This window comes from Triturus cristatus, chromosome 2_2 (genome assembly GCF_964204655.1).
Source record: "Triturus cristatus chromosome 2_2, aTriCri1.1, whole genome shotgun sequence".
Lineage (NCBI taxonomy): Eukaryota > Metazoa > Chordata > Amphibia > Caudata > Salamandridae > Triturus > Triturus cristatus.
In genome coordinates this window covers 152,111,597-152,139,203 of record NC_140582.1, presented here as the reverse complement: position 1 = coordinate 152,139,203, position 27,607 = coordinate 152,111,597, and the positions used below count along the sequence as shown (strand labels likewise).

The 27,607-nt window shown below is 43.8% G+C and overlaps 1 protein-coding gene across 1 annotated transcript in view; it reads left to right on the top strand.

The window, feature by feature from the left end:
* Positions 1–27,607, top strand: part of TECRL (trans-2,3-enoyl-CoA reductase like) — a 659,246-nt gene that overhangs the window by 427,417 nt on the left and 204,222 nt on the right. The window contains exon 9 of the mRNA XM_085641139.1: positions 20,444–20,501. Coding sequence (XP_085497265.1) covers positions 20,444–20,501 — 58 coding nt within the window. The remainder of the gene's footprint in view (positions 1–20,443; positions 20,502–27,607) is intronic.

The window sequence follows — 27,607 nt, the reverse complement described above, 5'->3', positions numbered from 1 at the left end:
TCGGGGTTAAATTCATCATTCTTTTGCTCACCATGCCAACTCAGTTTAGACCTGGCCATATGCAAATCAGTCTTGACCCTGTGCCTCATGGGAACAGACCAGCCCGAACTGCCAAGCCAGGTCCACCCTGGACCGTAAGCAAGCATCCTAGGACCGGTTTTGGGGTTTCACCCCTCTTCAGCCAGGATAGCCTAATTCCAGTGGCACAGTGAGCCCAGGACCCACGTCTGGGCATACCTGGCGCACTTAGGGCAGGAAAGCAAGAGACACACAATTGATGGACGGAATGCAGAACAAATCAAATCATTCACCCCCAGTCAAGAGATCTGGGTTAAATCATCATTCTTTTGCTCACTGTTAGACCTGGCACCATTGGTGTGGGTCTCCCTTCCTTTTTTCGCAGTGTCTCCTCTGTTTTTGCTGGTAATAGATGCTCTGGGCGCTGTGCCACTGCCATTCAGTGCCACAGCACAAATGCTCCCTGTGTAAAGTTGACATGTGAATTGGTATATCCAGGATTGGCTTATTTGGTTTACCTGTTAGTCCCCAGTAGCGTGGCCTGTGTGTGCCCAGGGCTGGTAAACCAAATGCTGCTGGTGGGCCTGCAGCGCTGGTTTGCGCCACCCACAGAAGCAGCTTGTAAAGTGTGTCTCAGACCTGCCACTTCAGTGTCTGTGTGCAGTCCAGAGCTGCCATCTTGGCTGTGAAGTGCACCCACTTCCCAGCCCCTGAACCTTCCCTTGGCATCATGTACGCCAACCCTATGGTTGGGTGCATTGTATGTGTAAGGTAGGACATGCTCTGCTGAGTCTAGCATGTCCTGGTAGTGAATTACACCTACTTTCGTTTTTCACTACTGTAAGGCTACCTGTTCTCCATAGGCCAGAAGTGGAGGTTTTGGCTATTACATTCTATAGTCCTAACTGACCCAGAGAACATGGTAGAAAAACGAATTTAGTATGCCTGAGCTCAGAATATTAAAATACATCTTTTAGTGACGTTTATTTTTATGTTTTGTGTTTGAAAATACCACTTTTAGAAAGTAGGTATTTTCTTGCCTAAGCCTTCCTGTGTGCTCTGCTGTTATGTGTATTAGCTGTCTGGTTTTGGAGGGACAGGGCAGGCTGAGTCAGACCTGGGTTGAATAGAGAGATCTGCATTGGAGTATGAGGAGGAGTAGCTCCTGGACCTGAATAGGGCTGTCACTGGCAAGGTGAATGCTGGCTCCACCTCCCACTGTGCGTCTGAAGACAGAGCCCCTCTTTCTGAAAGGAAGGATGCAGCCTGGTAAACAAAGTGCTCCAGGGCTGGGCAGAACTGGTTCTGGCTGGGTTCAGTGACTTGTAGCTTCTGAGACCAAAGACTTTTGGGGTATAAATATCTGTGCCCCAATCCCTACAATTTGTATTGCTCCTGGAGAAGAACCTCTGTCCGTGTAACTGAAGGAATCTGCAGGATAAGGACTGTCCTTGTCCTTGTGCTTGTGTGCTGTTCCTTGGACTGGCCCGCAGTGGTTACTACTGGACTTGGAAGAAGAGGAAAAGGACTTTGAAGGAACTTTTATTTTTGCTACAGCAATCACCCAAGATCTAGAAGAGAGCTAGCCTCCTGCAGGAGTCTCAGGCACATCAGACTCCACCACCAACCTCCTGTTTCCTCCCAGCGAGGATTTCTATCTGCAGGTGAGTTCCAGGGCCTCTAGTTCTACTGTGGAGAAGAGAGCGCTGAAAATCGTCGCTAACGCCCGTTACCGAGCAGCTGCAGCTGAATAGCATAAGGAAAATCGTCGCTCTGCTGCCGCCGAGTGCTCGCTACCGGAGATCATCCCATCACCTGTCGGCGGGCTGGCAAACGCTCACTAACCTGAAGATTATCGCATTGCATGTTTGCGGGCCTGAAAGCGCTCGCTAAACAAAGATCATCGCATCACCTGTCTGTGGGCTGCCAAATGCTCGCTAACCCGAAGATTATCGCATTGCATGTTTGCGGGCCTCAAAACGTTCGCTAACCAAAGATCATTGCATCGAGTTCATCGCTTCACGACATCGCAGAGCGGACGCCGAGCGTTCGCCATTTTCATTGCATAGCCTCAGGATCGTCGCTTCCTCGCGGAGTACCGTTTTCTTTCATCGCAACAAGATCGCGCACACAACAGGCTCGGCGCATCATCCTCCCTTCGCGGCAAGGATTTTATCGCATCGCCGGCTTAGCGTGCAGAAGTTTGTCGCTTTGTTCTGCCCACAAACCAGCGCATCATCCTCCCTTGCGGCAAGGATTCAACGCATCGCTGGTTAGCGTAAGGAAAATCATCGCTACAACTCCTTAGCGACATTTTTGTTGCTTTGCTACAGAATCCAGGTATCTTGTGAGTAAAAGGGTCGCAGAGACCACTGCCTTGAACTGAACTCCTCTTTGCACACCTTGAACTATTTTTGCAGCATTTTAAAAGTAACCCTATTTTCTAGTATTGTGGATTTTTACTGTTATTGGTCTTGTGTTAAGTCTATATATAAAGATACTTATTTTTTATAACTACTTGTGTGGTGTCCCTTTGTAGTGTTCTTCACTCAGTTACTGTGTATGGTCATAATGGTCATAAATGCTTCACACAATGCTTCACACACTGCCTCTGAGATAAGCCTAGCTGCTCGTGCTACGTTACCACAGGGTTGAGAAGGGGTTATCAAAGGGTGTAGTCTGCTTACTCTGACTTAGGAAGAAGGGTCCCTACTTGGACAGTGGCCAGCCATTGACAACTAGAGACCCCCATTTCTAACACTCACCATGCCTTCCCAGTTTAGACCTGGTCATATGCAAATCAGTCTTGACCCTGTACCTCATGGGAATAGTCCAGCACAAACTGCCAAGTCAGATCCACCCTGGACCGGAAACAAGCATCCTAAGACCGGTTTCGAGGTTTCACCCCTCTTCAGCCAGGATAGCTTCATTTCAGTAGCACAGTGAGCCCAGGACCCACGCCTGAACATACCTGGCGCACTTAGGGCAAGAAAGCAAAAGGCACACAATTGATGGACGGAATCCAGAACAAATCAAATCATTCACCCCCAGTTAAGAGATATGGGTTAAATCCATCATTCTTTTGCTCACCATGCCACCCCAGTTTAGACCTGGCCATATGCAAATCCGTTTGACCCTGTGCCTCATGGGAACAGTCCAGCCCGAACTGCCAAGCCAGGTCCACCCCCGACTGGAAACAAGCATCCTAGGACCGGTTTCGGTGTTTCACCCCTCTTCAGCCAGGATAGCTTGATTCCAGTGGCATAGTTAGCCCAGGACCCACGTCTGGGCATACCTTGCAAACTTAGGGCCGGAATGCAAAAGACACACAATCGATGGACTGAATGCAGAACAAATCAAATCATTCACCCCCAGTCAAGAGATCTGGGTTAACCCCTTCTGTGCCCATGACGAGCTGGACTCATCATGGGCCGCGGTTGCGCTGTGCCCATGACAAGTCCAGCTCGTCATGAACCCCGCCCGCTAATGCAACGCCCGGCACAGGGCGGGGAAAGGGCGTGGCACACAAGGGGTTAAATCCATCATTCTGTTGCTCACCATCCCATCCCAGTTTAGATCTAGCCATATGCAAATCTGTCTTGACCCTGTGCCTCATTTTGCATTTGTCACCCCTAGTGGGACGGGTATGCCCAGAAGTGGGTCCGGTGCTCACCGTGCCACTGGAGTCAAGCTATCCTGGCTGATAAGGGATGAAACTCGAAAACCAGTCCTAGGATGCTTGTTTGCAGTCCAGGGAGTACCTGGGCTAGCAGTTCGGGCTTGACTGTCTCCATTGGGTCCCAGGGTCAAGACTGATTTGCATATGGCTGGGTTTAAACTGGAATAGCATGGTGAGCAAGAAAACAATTGATTTAGGCCCAGATCTCTGTACTGGGGTGAATGTATGACATTGTTCTGCATTCTGTCTATCAACTGTTGTTTTTGCATTTGTTTTTGCATCAATACAGCACAGACAGACAATGCAACAGTCACACTTCAGTCCCCACAGCTAGCCCTCAGGCCCCATATCCCACATAGCAACCTGCAAGGACCAACCTGCTTACATGTCCCACCTGTGTAGAGCAGATGGTAAATATGTGTCGTACAGTTACAGCAATTCTGAAGTACCAGGGGGTTGAGGCCCAGTAATTCTGGGGAAAATTGTTTAGACTCCATACTGGGACTTGAACTCAGAAAAGATACTGGCCAAAATCATTTAGTTTGGTCCCAGTCTCTCCCCATGGAATTTACATCAAACCAGTGAATGGCTTAATAGAAAGTCTCATGGCAGACAAACAGGGTCACATGTGGCAAGCACTCTGCAATCATTGACATGCAATGCGCAGAAGGTGTTAATGCTATACATCCAATACATGGACACTTGAGTAGCGAATTGTGTGCCAGGATATTAAAATGCTGTAAACACATTCATCCATGAATACAGTGGAAAGTCAAGGCTGTATCACTTTTTTGATGTTGAAAGTTCTGCGACAAATATCTGACTCCACTATGTTCATTTGTGAGGGTCCATGTGCATTTGACACTATCTCAAGGAGGAACGGAGTAAACAGTTTGTATAACAAACAAACTGCCCCAGCATTCACATCTCTTGACAACCTTGAATTCAGTCTGGAGGGTATGTAGCAGGATTCTTGTGGTGACAACGTTAGCCAATATTATTCATTAGTCATGCCATCACCTCACTGTTGTTTTTGTGACCAGGGTGTTAGATCATTGAACAAATTCATCCCTATTCCACTTCCAGGTGACACTGCACAGGATGATGGTGAAGAATCATCCATTACTTTGGAACACCATTGAGGGCTGAGGACAGGGCTAACACACATGCCCTGCCACCGTCTGCACTTCTAATGTGCCACCTGACACAATTGCTGTGAAAACTAGTACCACTACCACCATCTGAGATGCTATTACTGAAACACCTGCCATTTCAGCAATAACACCTGCCTAACAGTCTGCCTTCCACTGCTCCTGTCACGACTGGAGCCCCTCTTACCACTGCCACCATAGATCAAATTATCAGTGTACAACTTCCCACTACCACTACTTCCTCTACTCCTTTTTGCTGCCACTGGTGACCCTACATTAGGCCCTGTCACAGTCATGTAAGTAGCTTCAGCTGCTGCAAAACTTGGGAAAGAAGGAAGCATGTACGAAGGAAGAGCCATTGGAGGACGATTAGCATAATCTCAAACTCCTAACGGATATTCTTCTTATTCACCCTCTTCTTTCCACTCTTGGAAATGAGTCCACCTGCCCCATCCTGATTCATACTGGATTGATGTATGCTGTCAAACCTAACCAAAACAAAGACTGGCTCATTGGATCTACCACACCCCAACACCAACACTTTCACTCATGTCAACAATTTCTTCTCACATTTAAGACAAAGTCTACTTTGCCTTTCTTCATATCAGCTAATATCTGATTTCATACTTCAAACACCCTAATCAAATCACAAGTCATAAGTAAACTAACCTTATGCAACACCTTCCTCATTACTCTACCCAACCTTTGGAAAATAACATTTACACCAGCATCCCTTTTTAACAATACAGGAGCTGCATACTCTGCAGAAACTAGGCATGGTGTTTCACAAAGCAAAGAAAGCCTTATGAAACTTCTTCTCATTGTTTGCGCAGTCTCTCTATGGTCTTACCATAATCTACGTAACTCAAACTTCTAACAAATGCAGCCAAAGTGATCTTCTCAACACCATTGCAAATACTTTTCCACATTCAGGAGCAAGTCCTTCCCTTTATATATCCTTTTTTTAGTGCAACCTCTATCCATACTTATTGCTTGTGAAGATCAAAAAGATGTTGAGGCTAAAACCTTAACCAAAGCCCAATCTGGAGCCTTAAAAGCTCCAATAAAGGCTATCAAGCAGATTATTGTCTCTAAGGTATCAGGCCCAGATGGCTACAGAGGGGCTTTTTTTTTGTTTTTTTTTTAGTTTAGAAAGCTTTATTAAATATCATAATCCAAGTAAAACATCAGTACACAAAAAAAGACCAAGGCAGTGTAATAGAACAATAGAAAAAAAAAAAACTAAATCGTACAATCTGAAAAAAGTGCCATAGAAAGGTAGAGAATATACATATGTAAAAAGCATTTTAAGGTTTTGAGTAATGGGTAGGGAGGGTAGAGAAGAAAGGAGGAAAAAAGGAGGGGGAGGGGGGAAAAATGTAACCATTATACAGAATAAACATCATATAAGTATAGTAAGCTAATAAATTTATAAACATATTAGGAGAAGCTGTATCAATAACATGTGCAAATGAAAAAAAAAGGAATAAAAACAGCTATTTAAGGAACAGTTTGGGAAAGAAAATTAGTTAATGGCAACCATAACAAATCCTTTTTGATCAAAAGGGGTACAGTGGTGGCAAAAGCACGATCCAATCGGTGATGATGACATAATAGATTCCACCATGCATTATATGAGATCTTGGAGGCATCTTTCCAATTGGTCGTAATAATCTGTAGAGTAATGGCTATATAAAGGTCTATAAATTTACGTACATTAACAGAAACATTCCATATAGGAGCCATACCACCTAAAAAGATATGAACAATCTCAAAAGTGTGGTCAGTAGCTAAGATATCATTCAGTTTAGACCAAATACGGGACCAGAGGGATTTAACCAACGGGCAGTGAAAAAACATATGCAAAAAGTCACTATTCTCAGAGGGGCAAGACCAGCATTTTTTAGAGTCAATCAATTTAAAGCTATATAAATCAGAAGGAGTAAAAAAAAGTTTATTGTAAAAAAAATACAGAGTCTGTGTGGTGCTGGCAGAACGTGAAGCAGTGTGCAACTTTAACCATAAAGAGTTCCAAACTTGAAGAGGAAACTCTTGGGCTAGATCCAACTCCCAGGAGAGTTCAAGTTTGGACTTAGTTCTTGCTACAGGAGAACAAGAAAGTAACTTGTAAATAGCAGCAGCTTTAAGGGGGACAGAGAAATCCGGGAGGGGGAAAATGGTTGAGTCAGCAGTAGAAAGTGAGGCACCCTGAGAAATAAAAAGATCTAAAGAATTCTTGAGCAAGGGATATTGGGAGGAATGAACATTAGAGAGGTGAAAAGAATCTCGAATATCGGAGAAGTCGCGCAGGGAATTATTACTAAGTAAGGAATCGAAAGTAATGATGACTTTATCTATCCATTCTTTCCAAAAAAGTGCTCTGTGATTAATCTTAATGGATTTGTTGTACCAAATTGGGATTGAGGAATGAAATTCCAACTGCGAAAGGGAAGAGCGAAAGACAGAGAGGGCGAGTGCCTTAGAATGTCTAAAGATAGGAGTAAGAAAACGTTGCGGAGGATGAGATAACCGGGCAGCCGTAACGAATGAAAAAGGCGAGAGCTGCGCAAGTTCTATAGCACTCCAGGCTGTTAGAGGGGGGTCAGACAAGTCAGATAGAAAAGGCCAAATCTGTTTCAGAGTAAAAGCTGAGTGAAAACGAACAATGTTGGGGAAATTCACTCCACCTAGATCTTTAGGTTGCTGAAGACGAGAGAGAGAAATCCTTGCCTTACGCTTATTCCACAAAAAGAAGGTAAAAATACGGTTTATAGTTTTAAAAAATAGAGTGGAAGGGAGATTGGAAGCATTGAAAGGTAAAAATTGACTTTAGGGAGAAGCATCATTTTAATAGTGGCGAGCCTCCCCCACCAGGATAAAAAAAGGGGGGACCAACGTTCTAAAAGGGAAGAGAGTTTTTTGACAATATCCTTCTGGTTAAGCTTAATCGTATCTCTAATGGTGCTGGCATACAGAATACCTAGACATTTAATATTACCTGAGTTCCATTCAAAACCCGAACCCTGAAACATATGAGGAAGGCAAAATTTATTAAGTGGCAAAACCTCGGATTTATCTATATTAAGTTTATACCCAGAAACCAGAGAGTACTCTTGTAACAGAGAAAAGAGTGCGGGCAAAGAGGTGGACGGGTTAGAACTATAAAGCAAAATATCGTCAGCATAGGCCGTAAACTTAATATCCATGTTTTGAAATATGAAGCCAGTATACAATGATGAACGGCAAATTGTTTTCTAAAAAGGGCTCTAGCGCAAGAATGAAAAGAAGAGGAGAGAGAGGACAACCCTGTCTAGTGCCTCTATGCAAAGAAAAATAAGAGGATTGAGACCCGTTAACCCAAATAGAAGTGGAGGGAGCAGAATATAATAACTTAACATAACGAATAAAGGGAGGACTACAGCCATGCCACCGCAAAGCACCAAACATAAAATCCCAACAGACTCTATCGAACGCTTTCTCAGCATCTAAGGTAATGGCAGCGATTGGGGAGTCCATCTTTGAGGCCAGGTGAATAATGTTAAGGAAGGTTCTCGAGTTATCAGTGATGGATCTACCTTTAACAAACCCAGATTGATAGATGTTGGTAAGATCAGGGATAACTTTGTTAATACGAGAGGACAAAACTTTAGCATAAATTTTACAGTCCGTATTAATCAAGGAGATAGGTCGATAATTTTTGCAAAGGGAGGGATCTTTATCTTTTTTAGGGATTAAGCATAGCATAGCCTGAGTGAAAGAACCTTGGGACCTCCCTTGAGCCACAAAGGAAGTAATCAAAGAAAATAAATGAGGTAAAAGGATATCCTTAAAATGGAGATAAAAGCGAACCGTGAAACCGTCTGGGCCCAGAGTTTTATCTTTGGGAAGAAGAGTAATAGCATTAAGTAACTCCTTTTCTGAAGGAGGAACCTCCATTGAAGAGAGATCCACAGACCTATCCGAGGACTTGGGAAGGGACTGAAAGAAGGAGTCTATTTGAGAAGGCGAGGGAACAGATTCGGGCGTATAAAGTGTGGAATAATATTGAACAAAACAGTCGAGAATTTTGTCATCAGTATGTTGAGGAATTCCATGCGAGTCGGTAATAGATATTATTTTAGATTTTTGTTTTTTAATTTTTAGATAATTAGCGAGAGACTTACCAGCTTTATTGCGCCCGCCATACATTTTGGAGTGAAAATTGAGGAGGGTAGTACTCGCAGTCTCCCAAGAGTGCTTGTTAAATTGCATTTTTGCTTTGATGAGGGAAGAGAGTGATTCTGAGGAATTAGTGGTGAAGTAGAGATGCTCTAGGTCTTTAATTTGTTTAAGAATTTGGGCCGACTTTGAAAGAGCTGCTTTCTATTTTCGTGAGACAAAAGCAATAATAAAACCTCTGGCAGCAGCCTTGAAGGAGTCCCAGATAGAGTGAAAGTGAGGAGTAGAGTGAAGATTATTTATAAAAAAATCCTTTGCAAAAAATATAAATTGCTCAACAAACTGTGAATCTAGGAGGAGCGAGTTATTGAAGCGCCACCGCCTAGAAGTGGGAGTAGGTGAGGGAAAGTCCAGATCAGTAATAACCGGAGCATGGTCAGATATAAGAATTGAGCCTATTTCTGAGTTAGTCATGAATTGGAATGAATGCTGTGTGAGAAAAATATAGTCTATACGGGAATGCGAGGAGTGTACTGGAGAAAAAAAGGAAAATTCTAAAGTATAGGGATGGGAAAGTCTCCATGAGTCAATAAGACCTCTAGAGGAGATAGCATTAAAAAAGGACTTTTGCATTTTATTGGGGACATATCTGGTGTGTGATTTACGATCTAAAAATGGGTCCATTAGTTGGTTACAGTCACCACCTACAATCAAATTATCACTTGTATGAGAGGATAGAAGTTTAGAGAAATCCCTCCAAAAGGTTAAATCTACACCGTTAGGGCCATAAACATTACAAAAGGAAAATTGTGTATTATTAACAGTAACATCTAAAAATAGCCATCTACCACAAGCGTCATGGAATTCATTGTGCAATTGAACAGATAATGACTTATGAAACAAAATAAGAACACCATTTTTACCATTTACTGCTGGAGAACCAAATGCCTCTCCAACCCATTGTCTACGCAACGAAGATAAATCTTGAGAATTAAGGTGGGTCTCTTGTAACAGTGCAACATGACATTTCAACCTTGCTAAATGAGATAAGACACGTTGTTTTTTAACAGGGTTGCGAACTCCTTTAACATTCCAAGAAATGACACGAAGACCATTCATTTGTGTAAAGAAAGCAAGGATAAGCAGAAAGGAGTATGGAATTTAGGACAGGGAAGAGAAAGAGAAGTAAACTGAAAATAAAAATGAAATGCGCATGTGCCTGGATAAATAGTGAGAGACAGAAAAATTAAAGCAGACGACAGCCGCAAATACGTTGGTGAAGATAAAAAAGAGAAGAAAGCCAAAGAAGTACCATGAACAGAAAAAGAGAAAAAGGAAGTATGGTGTGTATCAGATAGTGAAGAGGTTGCCAGAAGAATAAAGATGACAGGGATAAAGAGGTATGAGGAAAGGGAGGACACACAGCAAAAAGAGGGAAGAAGCGAAAAGGAGAAGGGAAAGGATAGGGAGAAGGGTGCAGGGGTACAGAAACCCCCAAAAGGCATCCAAAGGAGGGTGGCAAAAAGCCAATACACTTTAGCCACGGAAAGCAATTGAACAAAAAACATTACTGTGAGAGAGGGGCGACGAAGACCAAAACAGCCGCGCAAGAGGAGCATATAGGAGAACAAACCACCATAGAGATACAAAAAGAAACTGAGAGACAAAAGACTATAAATCGAAAAACTAGAACAATATAAAAATCAAATAGGACAAGCGAAGGAACTTACCAAACATCTAGGGAAAGAGACGGCAACAGAAGGGATAAACACTGTAAACAGCGGGATGGGACAAAAGGGTGACCTTGACAAGAACACCACAAAGGGGAATCCTGCAAAACAAAAGGAAAAACAAGGAATGAGCACACGAAGTACAGAAACTATCCAACTTCTAACTAAACATTTAAGCAAAACAGGATAATCCTATACTTTAAAGAAGAAAGAGAAACAACTAGGATTTGCTCAATTCCATAAGTTCTCCCTTGTGAGTATGAATGAACTTCCGCAGGTCAGCAGGATCCTCAAAGCTATAAGTTCTTTCCTTATAGGTCACTTTGAAAAAACAAGGGTGTATTAAGCCATAGCGTGCGTTCATAGATCTCAAAGCCGGTCTGAGGTCCAAAAATTCCTTTCGGCGGGAAGCCGTTGGCTTGGAGACATCCTGAGTGAAGAAGACCTTGTGCCCAGACCAGATCATTTGCTTATGTTGCTTGGCGGCCTGGAGAATCATCATAAGATCTGAGTAGAGGAGGAAATATGCTATGATTCCACGAGGTTTAGATGCAGAAGATGCGTTTCTTGGCCCCAGACGATGAGCACGTTGTATATTAAAATCTGAGGATTTCGGGAGGCCAACAATTTGAAGAACTTGAGATTTAAGGAATTGAATCATGTCCGACCCCTCTGATCCTTCAGGAAAACCATAAATGCGCAGATTGTTGCGCCTATTGCGGTTTTCCAAATCCTCCGCCACTTTCTTGAGCTGGCCAACTTCTTTGGTGAGAGTATCAACTTTAGTGACAAAATCCTGTGCATCACTGACCCTCTGCTCTACCCCAGACAGTCTTGTGTCCATACTAGACCACTTATCATCTAACCTCTGAAGCGTAGCAACAGTGTCCGTGATAAAAGGACGAATAAGGCGCAACTCCTCCATAATATCCTCAAGAGTGAGAGGCAATGGAGATTTATTTGGGGAAGGCGGATCCTTTTTGGTGCGTTTGACCGAAGGGTTGCTTGAGTCCTTCCTTCCCCCAGCAGAGCCTCGGTGAGGCTTGGTACAGTGTACGCCCTCCATACTGACAATGCCGCAGCCAATTATGGCAGAAATAAACAATGGCGGAATACAGGCAGGACAGCAGAAAAATTGCGTAGTCAGCAGCAAGAGGAGGCGTAGCAGACGATGATAGTACCAAGGTATAATACAGCGGAGGGTACTGGGACACCGAAGGCACAACTGGCTCCCTCGTAAATAATTACTAGGAAAGACAATCTGAGGAAACCACAGAAGCCACCAGAGAGACCAGACGCTGGCAGATAATTGCTCAGAAAGATGGCAAAAGGTGAGCTAACGCAGCCACCGCCGTGATACCACTAAAAAACATCAGGAAACTGGCATAAAGATTCAGTGGCAGCGAAAAAATAGAAGAAAAACGCTGAAGAAAAAACAAAATGGCGGCCGCCATCTGAGGGAAGCAGAAAGAACGCAAACATGGTAACAAAAAGACCGCATTACGGTCAACAAAACTTTCCAAAGCAGTCTCTACAATGTCCCAAAGCCGAATCCATGCTCAAAGCGAAGCTTCGCTGCCTGAAAGAGGTGCTTTTATGCTCGAATCGGCATTGTTCGAGCGGAGCTTCTCACCCGGCGGCCATCTTGGATCGTCGCGCCGCGCGCTCCCCCCACAGAGGGGCTTTAACATAATGTTCACCACCCACCTAGTATCCAGACTATCAAAACCCTTCAACTACATGGAAGAGTCTGTAAACCCTTCCATGAGTGAGGCTAACATCTCAGTCATTCTTAAGCCAGGAAAGGACCCCAAACTTTGCTCCCCTTACACAGACTAATAGTCCTTCCTAATATTGATGCAATACTACACACAAATGTTTTGCCCATAACAGCTCAACAGTTGCTCCCAGATCTAATCCACCCAGACCAGTCAGGATTCATGCCAGGGAGACAAACACAAGACAATAATAGAAGAAAATAGAACTGGTTGAGAAAACACGTAAAACAATGGTGTTCATCATAATGGTATCTTCAGCTGCCAAGAAAGCATTTGACCGGGTTTGCTAGTAATTCCACAATTTAGGCATAGACGAGATATGGTTCGGTCTGAAATATATTGAAATTATTATCGACAACTATGTTTCATCAGGCGTAGTCCTCAACAGATTACATCCGGGAATGTTACACTTCAGTGGGGAACTAATCAGGTGTGTCTTCATCCTCCTCCCTACATTTGTTCTCAGCATTTGCCCCTAGGCTACCATGTGGGACAATCTGCAAATGTTTGGAACATATTTTGAGCAGAAGGTCATAAGATCAGACTGCTCTCCTCACTTTGGGAACTTTAACAACTTCTATGCTAGCTTTAGCGCACCAGCATTTACTATTTGAGCACGTTTTAGAATGTTATCTAAATATGAACAGATCTGGGATTTTAAGTTTGACATTACGTTAGATGTCATGGAAAACCTCACTACAGTTTTGCTGGTCCTTTGATCAGGTTTAATAGCTAGACATCAAAATATCCCCCTGACCTTTAAACGGTCAAGTATCACCCTTGTTAGCAAAAATATTAAATGGCCTGTGATGATGACATTGCACTGCCTTATCTACTTCAGGAAGATGAATGCCGTAAAAATGAACACACCACCAAGAGTGTGTTTTTTGCAGACTCTCTCGATCACAGTCAACTTAAACGTCCTCGATTCCTTGCAGCACATTACTCATTTGGAAGGGTGCATGGCCTAGAGGACCCCTAATGCAACTGTGAGGGTACAAATAAGAGGGTCATTTGGGACTGCCAGACTTTACATTATACCACCAGGCATCCCAACTTCGAGTGTTGTTTGACTGGTCCTAACTGGGTAAATATAAGATCTGGGTAAATTAGAATCATCTGGTCCCGAGTAGGTACCTATGGGAAATAGTGAGGCTATAGAAACATCTCATAAATACATACCTTACCATACCACTGTGACCTGTTTTAAAAAATCCCGGGACCTGGTGCTACTGCACAAGAGCTAACCACCCTCACATCTCTGCACAGACACACCCATTTTAATACAGATTTCACTCCCGGGTCCATAGACAGTCCTTTAGATAAATGTTACAATAGAGAGTGTAGGGCCATAGTGAATATGTTTCACATGGATTCAAGTCTACTGACACATACAAAGAGATTTTAACCCTGACAGAGGAAAGGAAGAAAGATGTGTTGCTGCAAAATTATTCTTTGACTAGTAATCTGGTTTTTCTCGAATATTGGTCTGCCAATTCCTGGTGAAATATGTGTCCTCCTTGTGCATTCCAGTCTTAGGATGGTGGTTTGCGGTACACTTGTGCCAGTCCAGAATGTGAAACTGGCGTTTCTGCACAGGAGTTTTTTGGCCCAGACAGTTCTGACGATCTATTTCTATGTGATGGTTTATTCCAGACATGTGAGTCTTGAGTTTGCAGTAGTCTCTATGAGTGGTTTTAGATTTCTGCAACTATTGATTTTTCCATTGTTACCTGTGTTGTTACTATATTCTTTCATAGGGGGCATCTTGCATTGCTGAAAGGTAGTTAATGTTGGATATGGATCAGGCCACGAGAGTACTGCTCTGGTATATCCTCATTTAGTTAGTAGTAGAATGAAGAGGGGTTAAGGAGGTAATGCGCCGTTTAATTTCCAGTAATCTTAATTACATTGATTATCCTTCATTATCACAGTACTTACGGCCTTCCCTCCCTTTCCAAGATCTCAACCTTGATCCCTACTGCTTTGGAATTACAGGAAAATCTGGGAGTCTTGGTCCTTTTTTATGACCATTGTGGGAAGAGGATCCTGAGGGGATAGGAGAGGCAGAAAGGCAGTGGATAATGGCCCTTTCAAGTTTTTGCTTGATCTCGTGGTGTCTGGGAGGAGGTGTACACGACTCATTTAGTAAGTACTGAGATGAGGCAGGGCAATCAGACTAATGAATATTACTGGTAAATCATTGCAGAATATCAAGTAACTGGAAAAAGGTCTTGTCTTCTTTAAACCATCGTGTAGTAAATGGATTATTATTTGGGCTGGATGACTATTCACCTTAAGGAACATTCACAGCCCATGTCAGGGTAAACCAATAAAGCCATTAAATAAGCCCAGAACAGACGGGAATAACTTAGAAGCAATGTGTATATACAGTACCAAAACAGTAATGAAGTTAAAACACAACACAAGAAAAATCCCAAGCCACTTTATAAAATTAGAGAAATATTAATATATACAATTACCGCATGGTGCCTGCCACATATTGCAGGGATATGTCCAGTGTCCCCTTTTTGTCTTGCAGCATGTGCTGCAGTCAGCAGCACAAGCCGCAGTACAAAATATAAGCTTGGCGATAAACATGGTTGTGGTCGCATCATAATGCCTAAGTCGGGACCGCAAACATCATGTCGGGCGGTCCCATTTCCGTTATTATTATTATTTAAATGTATAAGGCGCACAGCTACCCCGAGGGGTTTCCCGGTGCCGGCAGGGAGAGTGAGCGGAGAAAAGGAAGTAAATTACTCATTGAACAACCAGGTCTTCACTTGCCTATGAAAACTAGTAAGGACAGTTTCGTACCGTATAGAGATTGGAAGAGAGTTCCACAGGGAGGGGCCCAGGAAGGAAAAGGACCTACCGCCCATCCTAGTCAGTCTAATTCTAGGAATAGCAAACTTAGACTGTCCAGCAAAGCGCAAATGATGAGAAGGAATATACAACTGGAATAACAATTGCAAATATTGCGGGGCTGTTCCGGATTTGATTTTAAACATAATGCTCAAAACCTTAAATTTAATACGGTTCTCCACTTTCAGCTAGTATAGTGTGCGAAGAGAATCTGTGGCAGACACCCTCGTGGGAACCTGACACAACAGCCTCCCAGCTGCATTTTGTAGCACTTGCAGCCTACGTATTGAGGTTTTATTGGCGCCAAAGTATAGGACGTTACCATAGGCAAGCCTAGACGTAATCAGGGCTTGAACCTCAGTACGTTGAACAGAGAGGGGTAACATCCACAGAATTTTTCTCAACCATCTCAGAATGGTAAAGAATGTCGCATCCAAATTAGTAATTTGTTGCTTCATTGACAGATGGTCGTCAATAATGATACCCAGTTTTCGAACTTGACGTACTGGCTGAGGTAGCAAGCCCATTTCAGTAGGCCAATATTTCGGCCCCCAAAGATCTAGTTCTTTTCCTAAAATCATAACCTCTTTTTTTTCTCCATTTAGTCTGAGCAAGTTATTCTGCATCCAAGATGCAATTTTGCTCAGACCAACCTGGAGAGCAGAAGGATCAGATCCCCTAGATGAAGTAAGGGAAAAGATTATCTGCATGTCATCCGCATAGGAAAAAAGGGACAGACCAACCTCATCGGCAATATTTACCAACGGGAGCACAAAGATATTAAACAACAATGGACTCAACACAGAACCCTGGGGACTCCATAAGGAGAGCAGCGGACATTAGAGCTTGCCGAGGTAGAAAAACCTGAAAAGTTCGACCAGCCAGGAACCAACGGAACCATTGTAGGGCAGAGCCTCTGAGGCCTAAAGACTGCAAGGCTTTTAACAAGACTGTATGAGACACTGTGTGGAAGGCGGCACTAATATCAAGTAAAATGAGAGCCACCGCATCCCCATGGTCCTAGTGCCGTCTCAGCATTACGGTAGCCCCAAGTAACGTAGATTCAGTGGAGAAACCAGCTCTAAAACCCGACTGAGAAGGATGAAGGAATCTCAGAGACTCCACCAAAGAAGTCAACTGAAGGTTAATATGCTGTTCAAGAAGTTTAAAAAAGACCGTAAGCAGAGAAATAAGATGAAAATTAGATGGCATAGAAGGATCAGTATAAGGCTTCTTTAAGAGAGGGATCACCATGGCATGATTCCAGTAAGAAGGAACAAAGCCTTCCTCTAAAGAGGCAGTGAGAAGATCCATGATAAACCGGAGCGTAGGTGCCTCAAGCTGTTTCACCACGGAAATAGGAAGAAGATCTCTACGAGAGCCGGATTTAATACTAGCCAAAAGATTGTTAAAAGTACTGGGTTCTAAAAGAGGCCATGCTTCCACCCTGATGTTAAATTCAACATTATCCTGAAACCGAGATACTTCTGTACTAACAGTAGTAGAAGTGGTATCAGAAGTCTGTGGAGAGCCAAGCTGGTTGTCATAAGTTAAAGTAGAATAGATTTTCTCGACTTTCTCCACAAAGAAGCTAGAGAGATTCTCGCATTGCGTAGCAGTTAAGGCACATGGGGTAGTCAGAGTATTAGTGACAGATAACTCTTTGACTACCTTGAAAAGGGTTTTAGGACAATGCTGAGCTTGAGAGATTTTAAAGGAAACAAACTCAGCGCAAGCTGATTTACAGAGTATATGTTACTAATTTAGAAACTTTTTATAGGCTATCTTAGCATCTGACTTATAGTGTTTCCTCCATTGTCTTTCTATATATTTACACTTGGATTTCTCAATCTTCAGTTTCTCTGTAAACCAGGGAGCAGGCAGCCGATAAGTTGCCTGAAGATTTATAGGAGAGAGGGAGGCAGACGTTTACTGCATGAGAGATCAACTTTTAAATAGAACTCAAGTCATAATTAGCAGGCTTTTGTATAGATGGTCTAGAATCATCTAAAGATTTATTTAAGGCACTGACATTGAGTTTAGCCCACTGTCTGACTTTAAGTTTATGCCCGGCCGTAACTGCTATGGTGTTGGCTGCGATCTTAAGCAGACATGACACTGAAAAGTGGTGAGACGACAACAAAGGTAGAGCAGGAGGGCAGACCAAATCCAACAAAGTGGAGAAAATTGGATCAAATAAGTGGCCAGAAACATGAGTAGGGCCTGAATTACAAAGATAGATATTCAATGCTTCAAGATCGGCAATGAACACTGCGCTGTTGGTGCATGCTGGATCATCTAGGTGCATATTCAGGTCACCCAGAATGGTGAAATTAGCAAAGTTCAAAACATGAGATGTTATCAGATCCGAGAAAGGATCCTGCCCAAGGTCCAGCTGGGCCAGGAGGACGATAAGCTAATGTACCAGACTTAGGTGAGAGTGTAAGTTTGAATAACAAAGCTTCACAGTCATTAGCAGGTAAGTCAGCGCAATTGCAATCAGTAGAACTGTTGTGAATGATAGCAATGCCACCCCCCATTCTTAGTTTCCTGTCCTTCCTGAAGACTGAAAAATTATTAGGCCTAACGGCCTAATTACAATGTCGGTGGGGACTTCTAATCCCGATGGGATGGCGGTTGGAATCGTGATCCTGAATGGAGGCGCTATCGAGGTAGGCACCGCTGTCGGGATTAGGATGTATCTTTCTGACAGCCTTTTCATGATGGTCTGACCACATGTAGTGCCTCCACACACATCCATGCACCGTGTGCCAGGCACAACATGATGCCTGGCACACGGTGCATAGATATGCAAGAAGTGCACTTCAATCACCTAAGATTCATCAGTATTTCTTGCCTAGTTAAGAATCCTCTTTGCCTGATATCTACTTTTTTGAGGGGGGAGTTTATTTAGCGCGAATTTGACCCAAAGATATCAGAGCGCTTTACATGAGCACCAGTTGTGTTACAGAAGGACACATTTAGGCACTGGGGGATTAAGCGATTTGCCCAGGATCACAGGATGTTGAGCGTCCCTGCCGAAACTCCAAACTGGTTTCCCAGCTTCGAGGTCGACAGCATTAGCCGTAAGGCCACATCCTGTCCCCTAATCTACTATATCTCTATGGTGATACTAGCTATATCTGGGCACGCAACGGTCTCAGCTGACTAACGGTGCTGTTCCAAGGGGATTATTTGTGTATTATTAGTGGTTTACACCAATTAAATCTACCAAGAGGGTTCTCAAGGACTATCAAATTAGAAACTTTCTCATGAAGCAGAGCAGCACCTGTGTGAATATAAATACAAAATTACTCACAGAAGGGCTTTTGTGATCCTTTCCGAATTACAAATAGGAGGCAGTTGGAAAGGGGCATCCCGTGCTATTTGTGATTTTGTAAGGAATGTATCAGTGGTTTGAGACTGCAACTGCAGTCACAAACTATTTGATGAGTTACCAACTCCAAGTGAGTCGCAAATTGACACCTTTCCCCTTTGAGAATCATGTCAGCAGCCTTGTAATGAGCAGGCAGTGGTCCAGAGGGCAGCCTGCTCCCACTTAAGTCTTCCCAAATAGGAAACAATCATTTTAAAAGCAGTAGCTATGCTTTTAACGGGCATGGGGGGATATTCTCAATGAAGTGGCGGTGAGAGGCATTAGCCACCTTGGCTTAACGCCTCTCACCGCCACTTTGTAAACACGAGCTACACCCTATTCTCAAGAATATGGTGCAGCCTGACGTTTCCCCCTGCGATAGTGCTAAGTTTCACGACTTAGCGCCGACAAAGGCACGCTTGTACCCGATTGCAAGGGTGTCTGTGTGCAGTGGAGGGTTGTTCATGTACAGGAAGGTGCCCCTTCCTGCACATGAACATTTCTGAAATACCATTTTGGTTTTTCCATGTGTGCTGCACAAGGCAACACACATGGAAAAACCAAAAACGAGGAGAAATGAAGCATTTCTCCTCGTTTCCCCAACTTAAGACCAGGATTTTTCTGGTCTTAAGTTTGGCGCTGCTACCTATTATTGCTGCCCTTGATAATAGGTGGCAGCGTCGATCACAATGGGTGTTGCGGTGGAACGCCCACCGCAACACCCACTGCACGCCCCTTTCACACTAAATTTAGCGTGAAAGGGGCCTTATTCTCAAGGCAGCGTTAAGCCACTTAATGTGGCTTAATGCCACGTGAAGTGGGTTAACGCTGCCTTGAGAATAAGGCGCTGGCCCTATCGCCACGGGAATGTCAGAAAAAGTGACGTTCCTGTGGCAGTAGGGGCATGAGAATATGCCCCATGGACTGTTTAAAAAAATAAAAGGTTCGAGTTTTGCACAGCAAATGCATGGTTGAAGGTCTGCTATCCCTCGCAGGCCTCCATTCCTACATTGGCAGCCACTGGGGGTCACATATTGCGACCTGCCTAAGTAATATTCACTAGGCAGATCATTTTGTGACTCGTGCCAAATAGACAATTTGAGATGTGAGTTATAGTAATGTAGGCCATAGGAAATTGCGTTCCCATTCAGAAACGAGTCAGTGTGCAAATAGTACATCCCTGGTTTGAGACTGGGGGTGAGACTTAGAACCCTTTGTGGTTTTTAATGTTCATTCTTTCACCAATTCTTGTAATTTCTCCTTTTTCAATGAAAAAAAGCATTAGGTTCAGTGTGCCTGGGTCCTACGGTATCAACTGCCCAACAAACTCCTGTTCCTTCTCCGCTAGTTTGATTTTAATAACGTCTCTGTCCCCGCCCCCTTGCGGTTTTTTGTTTAATTGAAATGGGGAGGTTGACTCACCGAATTGTGAAATCCATTCATGTTTTTGAAATAGCCAAAATGAAGTTTTATGACAAAAGTGCACAAACATAAAAATCCTGCGGAAATGTTTTCGGTTGTTTTTGAAAACTAAAGCGGATTTTACTATTTCCCGTGGTGGCGATTTGAACCCTAAATAAATATGCATTGTTTCCTTTTAAAAATATATGCATCATATTATTTTGTAATTTTTTTTTTTTAAAAAACACAACAATTTCTCTTAAAAATCGTATGTGTTTTTTCAGGTGTGTGAAGCCGGAAATCATTTCACGAATGTAGCGCTGGTACACCAAAGCCTCCCAGGTATGTGCCTTTTAACTCACTTCTCAAGATGCCCTTCTCTGTAAACTCTTCAGTTTCTTGTTTTCTTTATCCACTACTTAGAGACTCATTTAGGGCAATTAGATAACTGCAAAGCGAGCCGGATAAAACGCAGTCATTATTGCTCGGATTTAAATGAATGTGTTGCACAAAGAAGTCATTAATAATAATTTATGATATTTCTGCTTGCAGTACATTCATCTCAATTAGGAGAGAGATGAGTCTGGAGGTTGATTTAAGCATCTTAATTACGTTTAAAATCCAGTTATTGACATTGAACACGCAAATTAATTGCTCTTCCTCGCTCTTCCTTCTGCTTCCATCCCTCTCAACCCCTTCATTACCGCCCGTCCAAGTGCTGCTCTGCTTGGATGTTGCATATTATGGTGGAGATTTGAGTTTTACATGCAGGTTTGAAGGGACAATATGGCAGGCATTTGGAACACTGATTGCATTTTTTTTAACCCCTTCGCCGCGGCAGGAATTCCGCCGCGGCGCTGGGGAGGGGGGGTTTGGGGGCAGCGCGGTGGCGCGGTGCTCGTGACGGAACCACTCCGTCACGAGCCACGGTTGAGCTGTGCTCATGACGGAGTGGTTCCGTCACGTCTCCGCCCACTCCGCTAACCGCCCGCACAGGCGGGGAATTAGCGCCGCGTGGGCGGAGCGGCCGCCAACGGCCGTAGCATGACGGAACCACTCCGTCATGAGCACAGCGCAACCGTGGCTCATGACGGAGTGGTTCCGTCATGAGCGGGGAAGGGGTTAAAGAGACATATTTGAAAGAGAAGTAGGACTGTTTTTTTTTCAAGTGAATATGGTTTGAGGGAGATACTTTTATTACACCTTTTTAAACATAGAGCTGTCTGCCTGGGAAAGAGACCACAGGCTTCTGGTGAACTTAGGGGCAGATTTACAATCCCCTTGCGACATCTTTACGACACCGTTGCGTCACTTCTGTGATGCAGAGTTGTCGTAAACAATGCGCCACTATGCAACATATTTACAATTTGACGCATAGGGTGATGCGTCACTTTGAAAAGCCCTGTGCTACATTATACCTGTGTCAGGTATAATGTTCGCAGGGTGGGCGTTACGTCGCAATGAAGCCTCGTAAAAGCGATGCAGTGAAATCTACAAGATTTCACGGAGTCACTTTTACGACCCCGCTGCATCAAAACCTTACGCCTGCTTGAAGCAGGCCTAAGGAGTGACACAGCATAGCAAGTATAGGTCGCCCCTGAGCAGTGATGGAGTTGCATCGCGTTTGCGACAAGACTCCACCACTGCATCACCTTTACGCCGACATATGCATGACGCATCTGTCTATCCTTGCGCCACGGTGCGCCGCATTGTAAATGCGGCGCATCTATGCTGGCGCAAGGGTTTAATTATGTCACGTAAAACAACTTGCGCATCCCTGCTGATATGCAGGGATGCGCCAGTTATTGTAAAAATGCCCCTAAGTATCCTTGTCATTTTAGAAAACTCTCTTTGGGGCATATTTACAAGCCCCTATTGCCACGGGAACATCACTTTGTTACGACGTTCCTTTGGCAATAGGGGCTTTGCTTTATTTACAAGGCAGCGTTAAACCACTTGACGTGGCTTAACGCTGCCTTGAAAATAAGGCCCGTTTTCACGCTATGCTTAGCGTGAAAGGGGAGGGCATCGGGTGTTGCTGTGGGCTTTCCACCACAATACCCATTGATTTTGACGCTGCTCCATATTTACAAGGGCAGCGTAAATATGGGGCAGTGCCAAAATTAAGACCAGGGAAAACCTGGTCTTACCCTGGCGCAACAAGGAGAAATGTTTAATTTCTCCTCGTTTTTGCTTTTTTAATGTGTGCTGCCTTGTGCAGCACACATGGAAACAGCAAAACGCCAATGACTGCTTATGTACAAGAAGGTCCCCCTTCCTGTACATAAACAATCATTTTAAAAAGAAATGCCATTTTGCAACTTCTATGTGTGCTGCATTACGCATCACACATAGAAGTTACAAAACGGCATTTTAAGATTGTTTATGTGCAGGAAGGGTGACCTTCCTGAACATAAAAAATCTTCCCCTCAACGCAGACACCCTTGCACTATGGTGCAAGGGTGGCTGTGTTGGCACTAGGTTGCTAAGTTTACGCCAGCGCAGGGAGGAAAGGATGGCTGCACCATATTCTTGTAAATAGTGCAGCTTTAATCCAGGAAGGCTAACATCTCACTCAGCCCCTTCCCTTCTAAATATGCCCATAAGTTTCCAAAATGGCTTGGAATTGGTCGTCAGTATGCTGTAGGAATGGCTGCTTCTGGGTGCTGTAGGTAGTCTGGACTGTGCCTGGAATTATGCAGCCTCCAATCACCAGCAACGGTTCAGCTACAGCTACCAGCATGCAAACCAGTGAACAGCACATGGTTGCTACGAAGGGTTTCAGTGCAAGTGGTACTTTCTTGTTCCCAGAATTACCAATGCCTACACCATTGGTGGCTTCAAAGGGAGGGGAGGTAGGTCAAATTCCAAAAAAATTCTAGACAACTCAGAATTGGCCTCCCTCAATCGAATTTCATTAATGCATTGTCTCATCCAAGATAAAGTGGACATCTCAAATCCAACCAGTTGCTGAGTCATAGTCTTGCACAAGTCAAAATGTGCAACGTCAGTGGTGATTAAGCAGTACAGCAGTACAGCAGCACAAGTGCAAATGTTGAGCTTTGCTGTGGTGACAGGGGAGTATCAGTCTATTCTTTGTGACCAGAGCAAATAGATCTGGCTAGTTGAATGTATGAACACTTATATTTCTATTTTGTTGATTTGGCTTCTTTAAGCAGTACAATTAATATTTTTGCCCCTGTGGTGTACTTTTTCTGATAGGGTGTAGCTAGTGTCCTAGAGCAAGACTTATCGTTGCCATCCACTATATGAAAAAAATTGTCAACCATAAGAATGATCCTGTGATGTGTACCAGCACGTCCCTCCATTACAAATACTACCATTAATACTTCTCATCTGCATTGAACATATTTCAGTGTAAGCGCCTGAGTAGTTGGATATTTGCTATCAACATCTAACCTGTGCATCCCCTGTATGTGATGCTGGATACACCTAGAAGTCATATCACGTGACCACTCCGTGACAACCAAAGACTTTTCAGGAGCAAATGCAAAAAAGGAGGTGCATCTGGGCAGCGTACACCATTGAACATGCATTTGGACTGCTGAACATGAGGGTCAGATGTAACCACAGCAATAGTGGTGCCTTAGTACAAGCCAGAGAAGGCATGACGCATTGCGGACTTCATTAGATTGCTCCACGTTATAGCTGTGAGGAAATATGGACCGATGTATGATAAGGTAGAGCAGGGAAAGTCAATACTGACCATGGTGATTTATGAGGGGAACATGTCAGACAACGCCAGAACTTTGGCCAAGTTGTCAAGGACCAACCTTATTATACTCTGGCCTGCCCTCATCAGTGTTGGTCAGGTTGTGTTTGGTGAATTAATTGAGAACATACATGTGGACCATTGTCTTGTATGCACCTGTTTTGCCTGGATTTCTTCATAGAAAGATTAATTGGCTCCCTCATCATGTGCCTGATAGCACTGAGTGGAAACAGTGCTTCGACTTTGTGACCATATTTCTCAAAGAAAGTTTTTTGCCCCATCTTCATGGCACTGATTCAGTGCCTTATTTCCACCAGTATATGTGATCCATGAACAAATGGATTAATAGTATTCTGTGATGGCCCAGCTGTCTCTTCCTTGGGAAGGTTTGAGAAATGCTTAGGGTTTATCAGCCCTAATTTGACTCAATGGGGAGAGTCACATGCAAGTGGACATTCATCTGACTGTTTCAGGAATTTTAATCCATTTCTGTCTCATACAGTTACCTTTCACTCCTAACTTGATTAGACCCATGGGACGTGCTTCACTGGGACATGGACACAGGGACACAATAGTGTGCCTACGTACAGGAATGTCCCCTGGACGTTCTTCAGCTCATACTTCCTAAGGTAGAATGCCATCATGCTAACATGCTGAGGTTTGCATTTTTCAACACAATCAAGTCCTGAAAGATTTTGGTATTAGCTTCTTCCAGCGTGTGACTGTACCAATTTTTGGTAGTGATTAATTGACTAATCAATTGATTGCCACGATTCATATAGCGCCTACTACCCAAATGGTGTCCTGGTCAAGAGTGCCACAAAGTGTCCTACATATGTTGCTGAGTAGTGGCACACCTTTTCTTACAAACATCACTAACCAGGCTTTACATTTTGTAACAATTTGTGTGCACATGCCTGGTTGTTCCTGAATGCCTTTGCACTCACCTCCCCCACTGATGACTTTAATTGCTGAGAGATGCTGTATTGTGATCATCTTCCTCTCCCTGGCTGTAAGTATATTTAGGGTGCGGATCCAAATTCAGTCACTTTGTTCTCTCTGTGGTGACATGCAACAATATTGCTCACCCTCCTCATGAGATAGTCAAATGTCCTTTTTTGACATCTTCTTTCTTGCTTGGTTATGCAGATAACACATTGAGGGCCATATTTATCAAGTAGTTGCATCACTTTTGCACCAGAGTTAACGGGGTGCAAGCATGACGCAACTGCTACCTGCGATTTATCAAGCCACACAAGGCCACCTTGCATGGCCCTGAGTGGCTTGATAAGAGTAACTCAAAGCAGTTCAAATCACGGCCTTGCTTTACTCCACCCCAAGGGGGCATTCTGTGGGTTTTGTGTGGGTGTTCCCTCACAACACCCATAGATTTTGACACATACCCAGATTTACCATAAATGGTAGACCTGGGAATGTGCCAAACCTGCTGCACCTCCCCAAATGAGGGGTAACGAGGGGGAATTTGTTTTTTTATCTTTGTTTTTTCCTCTTTCATTGTGTGCTGCATAGTGCATCCCACATAGAAAGATGAAAATTCCTCAGGGGATTGTTTTTGTGTATTTTATATTTATTTCTCCTCATTTTTTCCTCTTTCTATGTGTGCTGCATATGGCTCTTGTACCAGCGCTAGGAAAAGACAGGAATGCAATGTATTATGTTAAATGCGGCACATTCCTGTCCATTCCCTGTCATGCAGCACAGCATAGAAAGGTGGCTTGCAATGCTGCATCACATAATGGTAAATATGCCCCACAGTTTGTCAGTGATCTGTTCTCACAGCTGCCTGCCAGTCTTTTGTTTTATTTTCATCATCTTGTTAACTAACACCTATTTGTAGCATCACCATCTTTTGTGCTAGGACTTTAAGATTAGGATCACTGAATGCAAATGTGTACTGTAAGCTGGCAGCCATCTAATACAGACTGGATGGCTTTCAGTAGTGGCTGCTCCCAGGAAGCAGCAGTGGGGCAGGGAAGGGGAAGCAGGGCAGGAAGCTGGGTAAAAAAAAATCCCTTACCTGCCAGCCACCCAGCTGGCTGGCCTTCGCCTCTCCTCCGTCCTTATCCTGGCTTCTTCTCAGAAAACAGGAAGCAGGAAGCACCCGGGCTCCCAGGTGCCCCATAGCTTATCACAACTATTGGTCTGAGTGCCGTGATTCGGCTCTCAGCCAGGGAATTGGAGCCTGGATATACTGCAGCCTGGATGGAGAACATGCAAAGTGCGCATGAATGTTTAGCAGGCCTGAGAGAGACGGCCAAACATTCATGCACACTTACATGGTGCCCATCACTCATCCCCCGGCACTGAGAGCAGAGCAGATCTGTCCAGCCCCTCTAAGACGCCGAAGAAGGAACAAATAAAATGATAATAACGTTGAGATATTGTCATTTAATTTTTCCTTTTTTTGTTCACTGCAAAAAGCAGTGGGGTAACGCTCCTCCACCTTAGCGGAAGAGATGCCACTGATGGTTTTTGATAAAGGCCCTGTCAGGACTGTGAAGGATGACACTGAACGCTATTTTGAGGTTTGCATGTAATGCACAATACACAAAATAGCCCATTTCTCGTCTGCGGCTCATGTTGATTTTCTAGTCAGGTGCTGGCACTACAGATCTGATGTTCCTGGTTTTTTTTGTCGATTAGGCTCCTAAACAAGTGTTTGTCCTGCTGTTGGACTTCTTTGTGCATAACATGCCATTTTCAGCGTCTTGTGTGTATGTGACTTAGCAGGTAGGCTCGCCACGTCCTTTTTATTACATTCAGTGTTTATCATGCATGTGCTAAATACCAATTTTGCGGGTTGTGGAACATTTTAATCATAATTCCACTTTCTCACTGCGGATATGCAGTTGGAACTTAGGCTAAGAAACAATCTACGGCTGCAGAGCTAGACATAATAGAAGTGTCCTACAGGGTAAACAACGTTTACCACGAAACGTTTTCCCCGCAGGGAATTACAACGCGGTTGTTACAACAACTGCATTTTAATTCCGCATACCATTATCCCGCAAGTCGGAACAACGACTTGTGGAGGGGGGAGAAGGTGTTGGATTTAAAATCCAACACCTTTCCTAATGTCTGCGCAGACTGGAGTTGGAATAGTAAATTAGACTATTCCAACATCCAGCACCCCCCTCCGCAAGTCGTTGTTACGACTTGCAGGGTAATGGTATGCGGAATTACAACGCGGTCATTGTAACAAGCGCGTTGTAACGAGGCATATTCGTCCTGAAGGTGTAGTGTTTGACCTGCAAGACGCAGCCATAAAGTTATGTAAGGGCACTTTTCAAGATCCTTACCACTTTTGGCGAATGTGTGCCTGCAGGATGGCCTTTCTATGCTCATACTCTCCCGGTCAACAACAGGACTGGCCAGACTGGAGGGTTGCAGTGGGCAGGCTAGTGTCTTGGGTAATACAACAAGAAGGGTTCACAGCAGTTCAACGTTGCACTAAGTGGGGATGGGTGCAACCATTGTGATCAGTGTTTTAGCCTCAAGGAACAATGCAGAGTCTGCAACAAACTCTCATGTCTCATACAAGGAGACCCACTGGAATTAAGCAAATCAGCAATGTTTTTTGCATAATAATGGATTTATCACTTTTGCCACATTATCTGCTGCACAATCTACAGATTTTAAGGAATTTTTTTAATTTCAAATGGATTAAAAGTTACTAAAACGTGAAAAAATATGT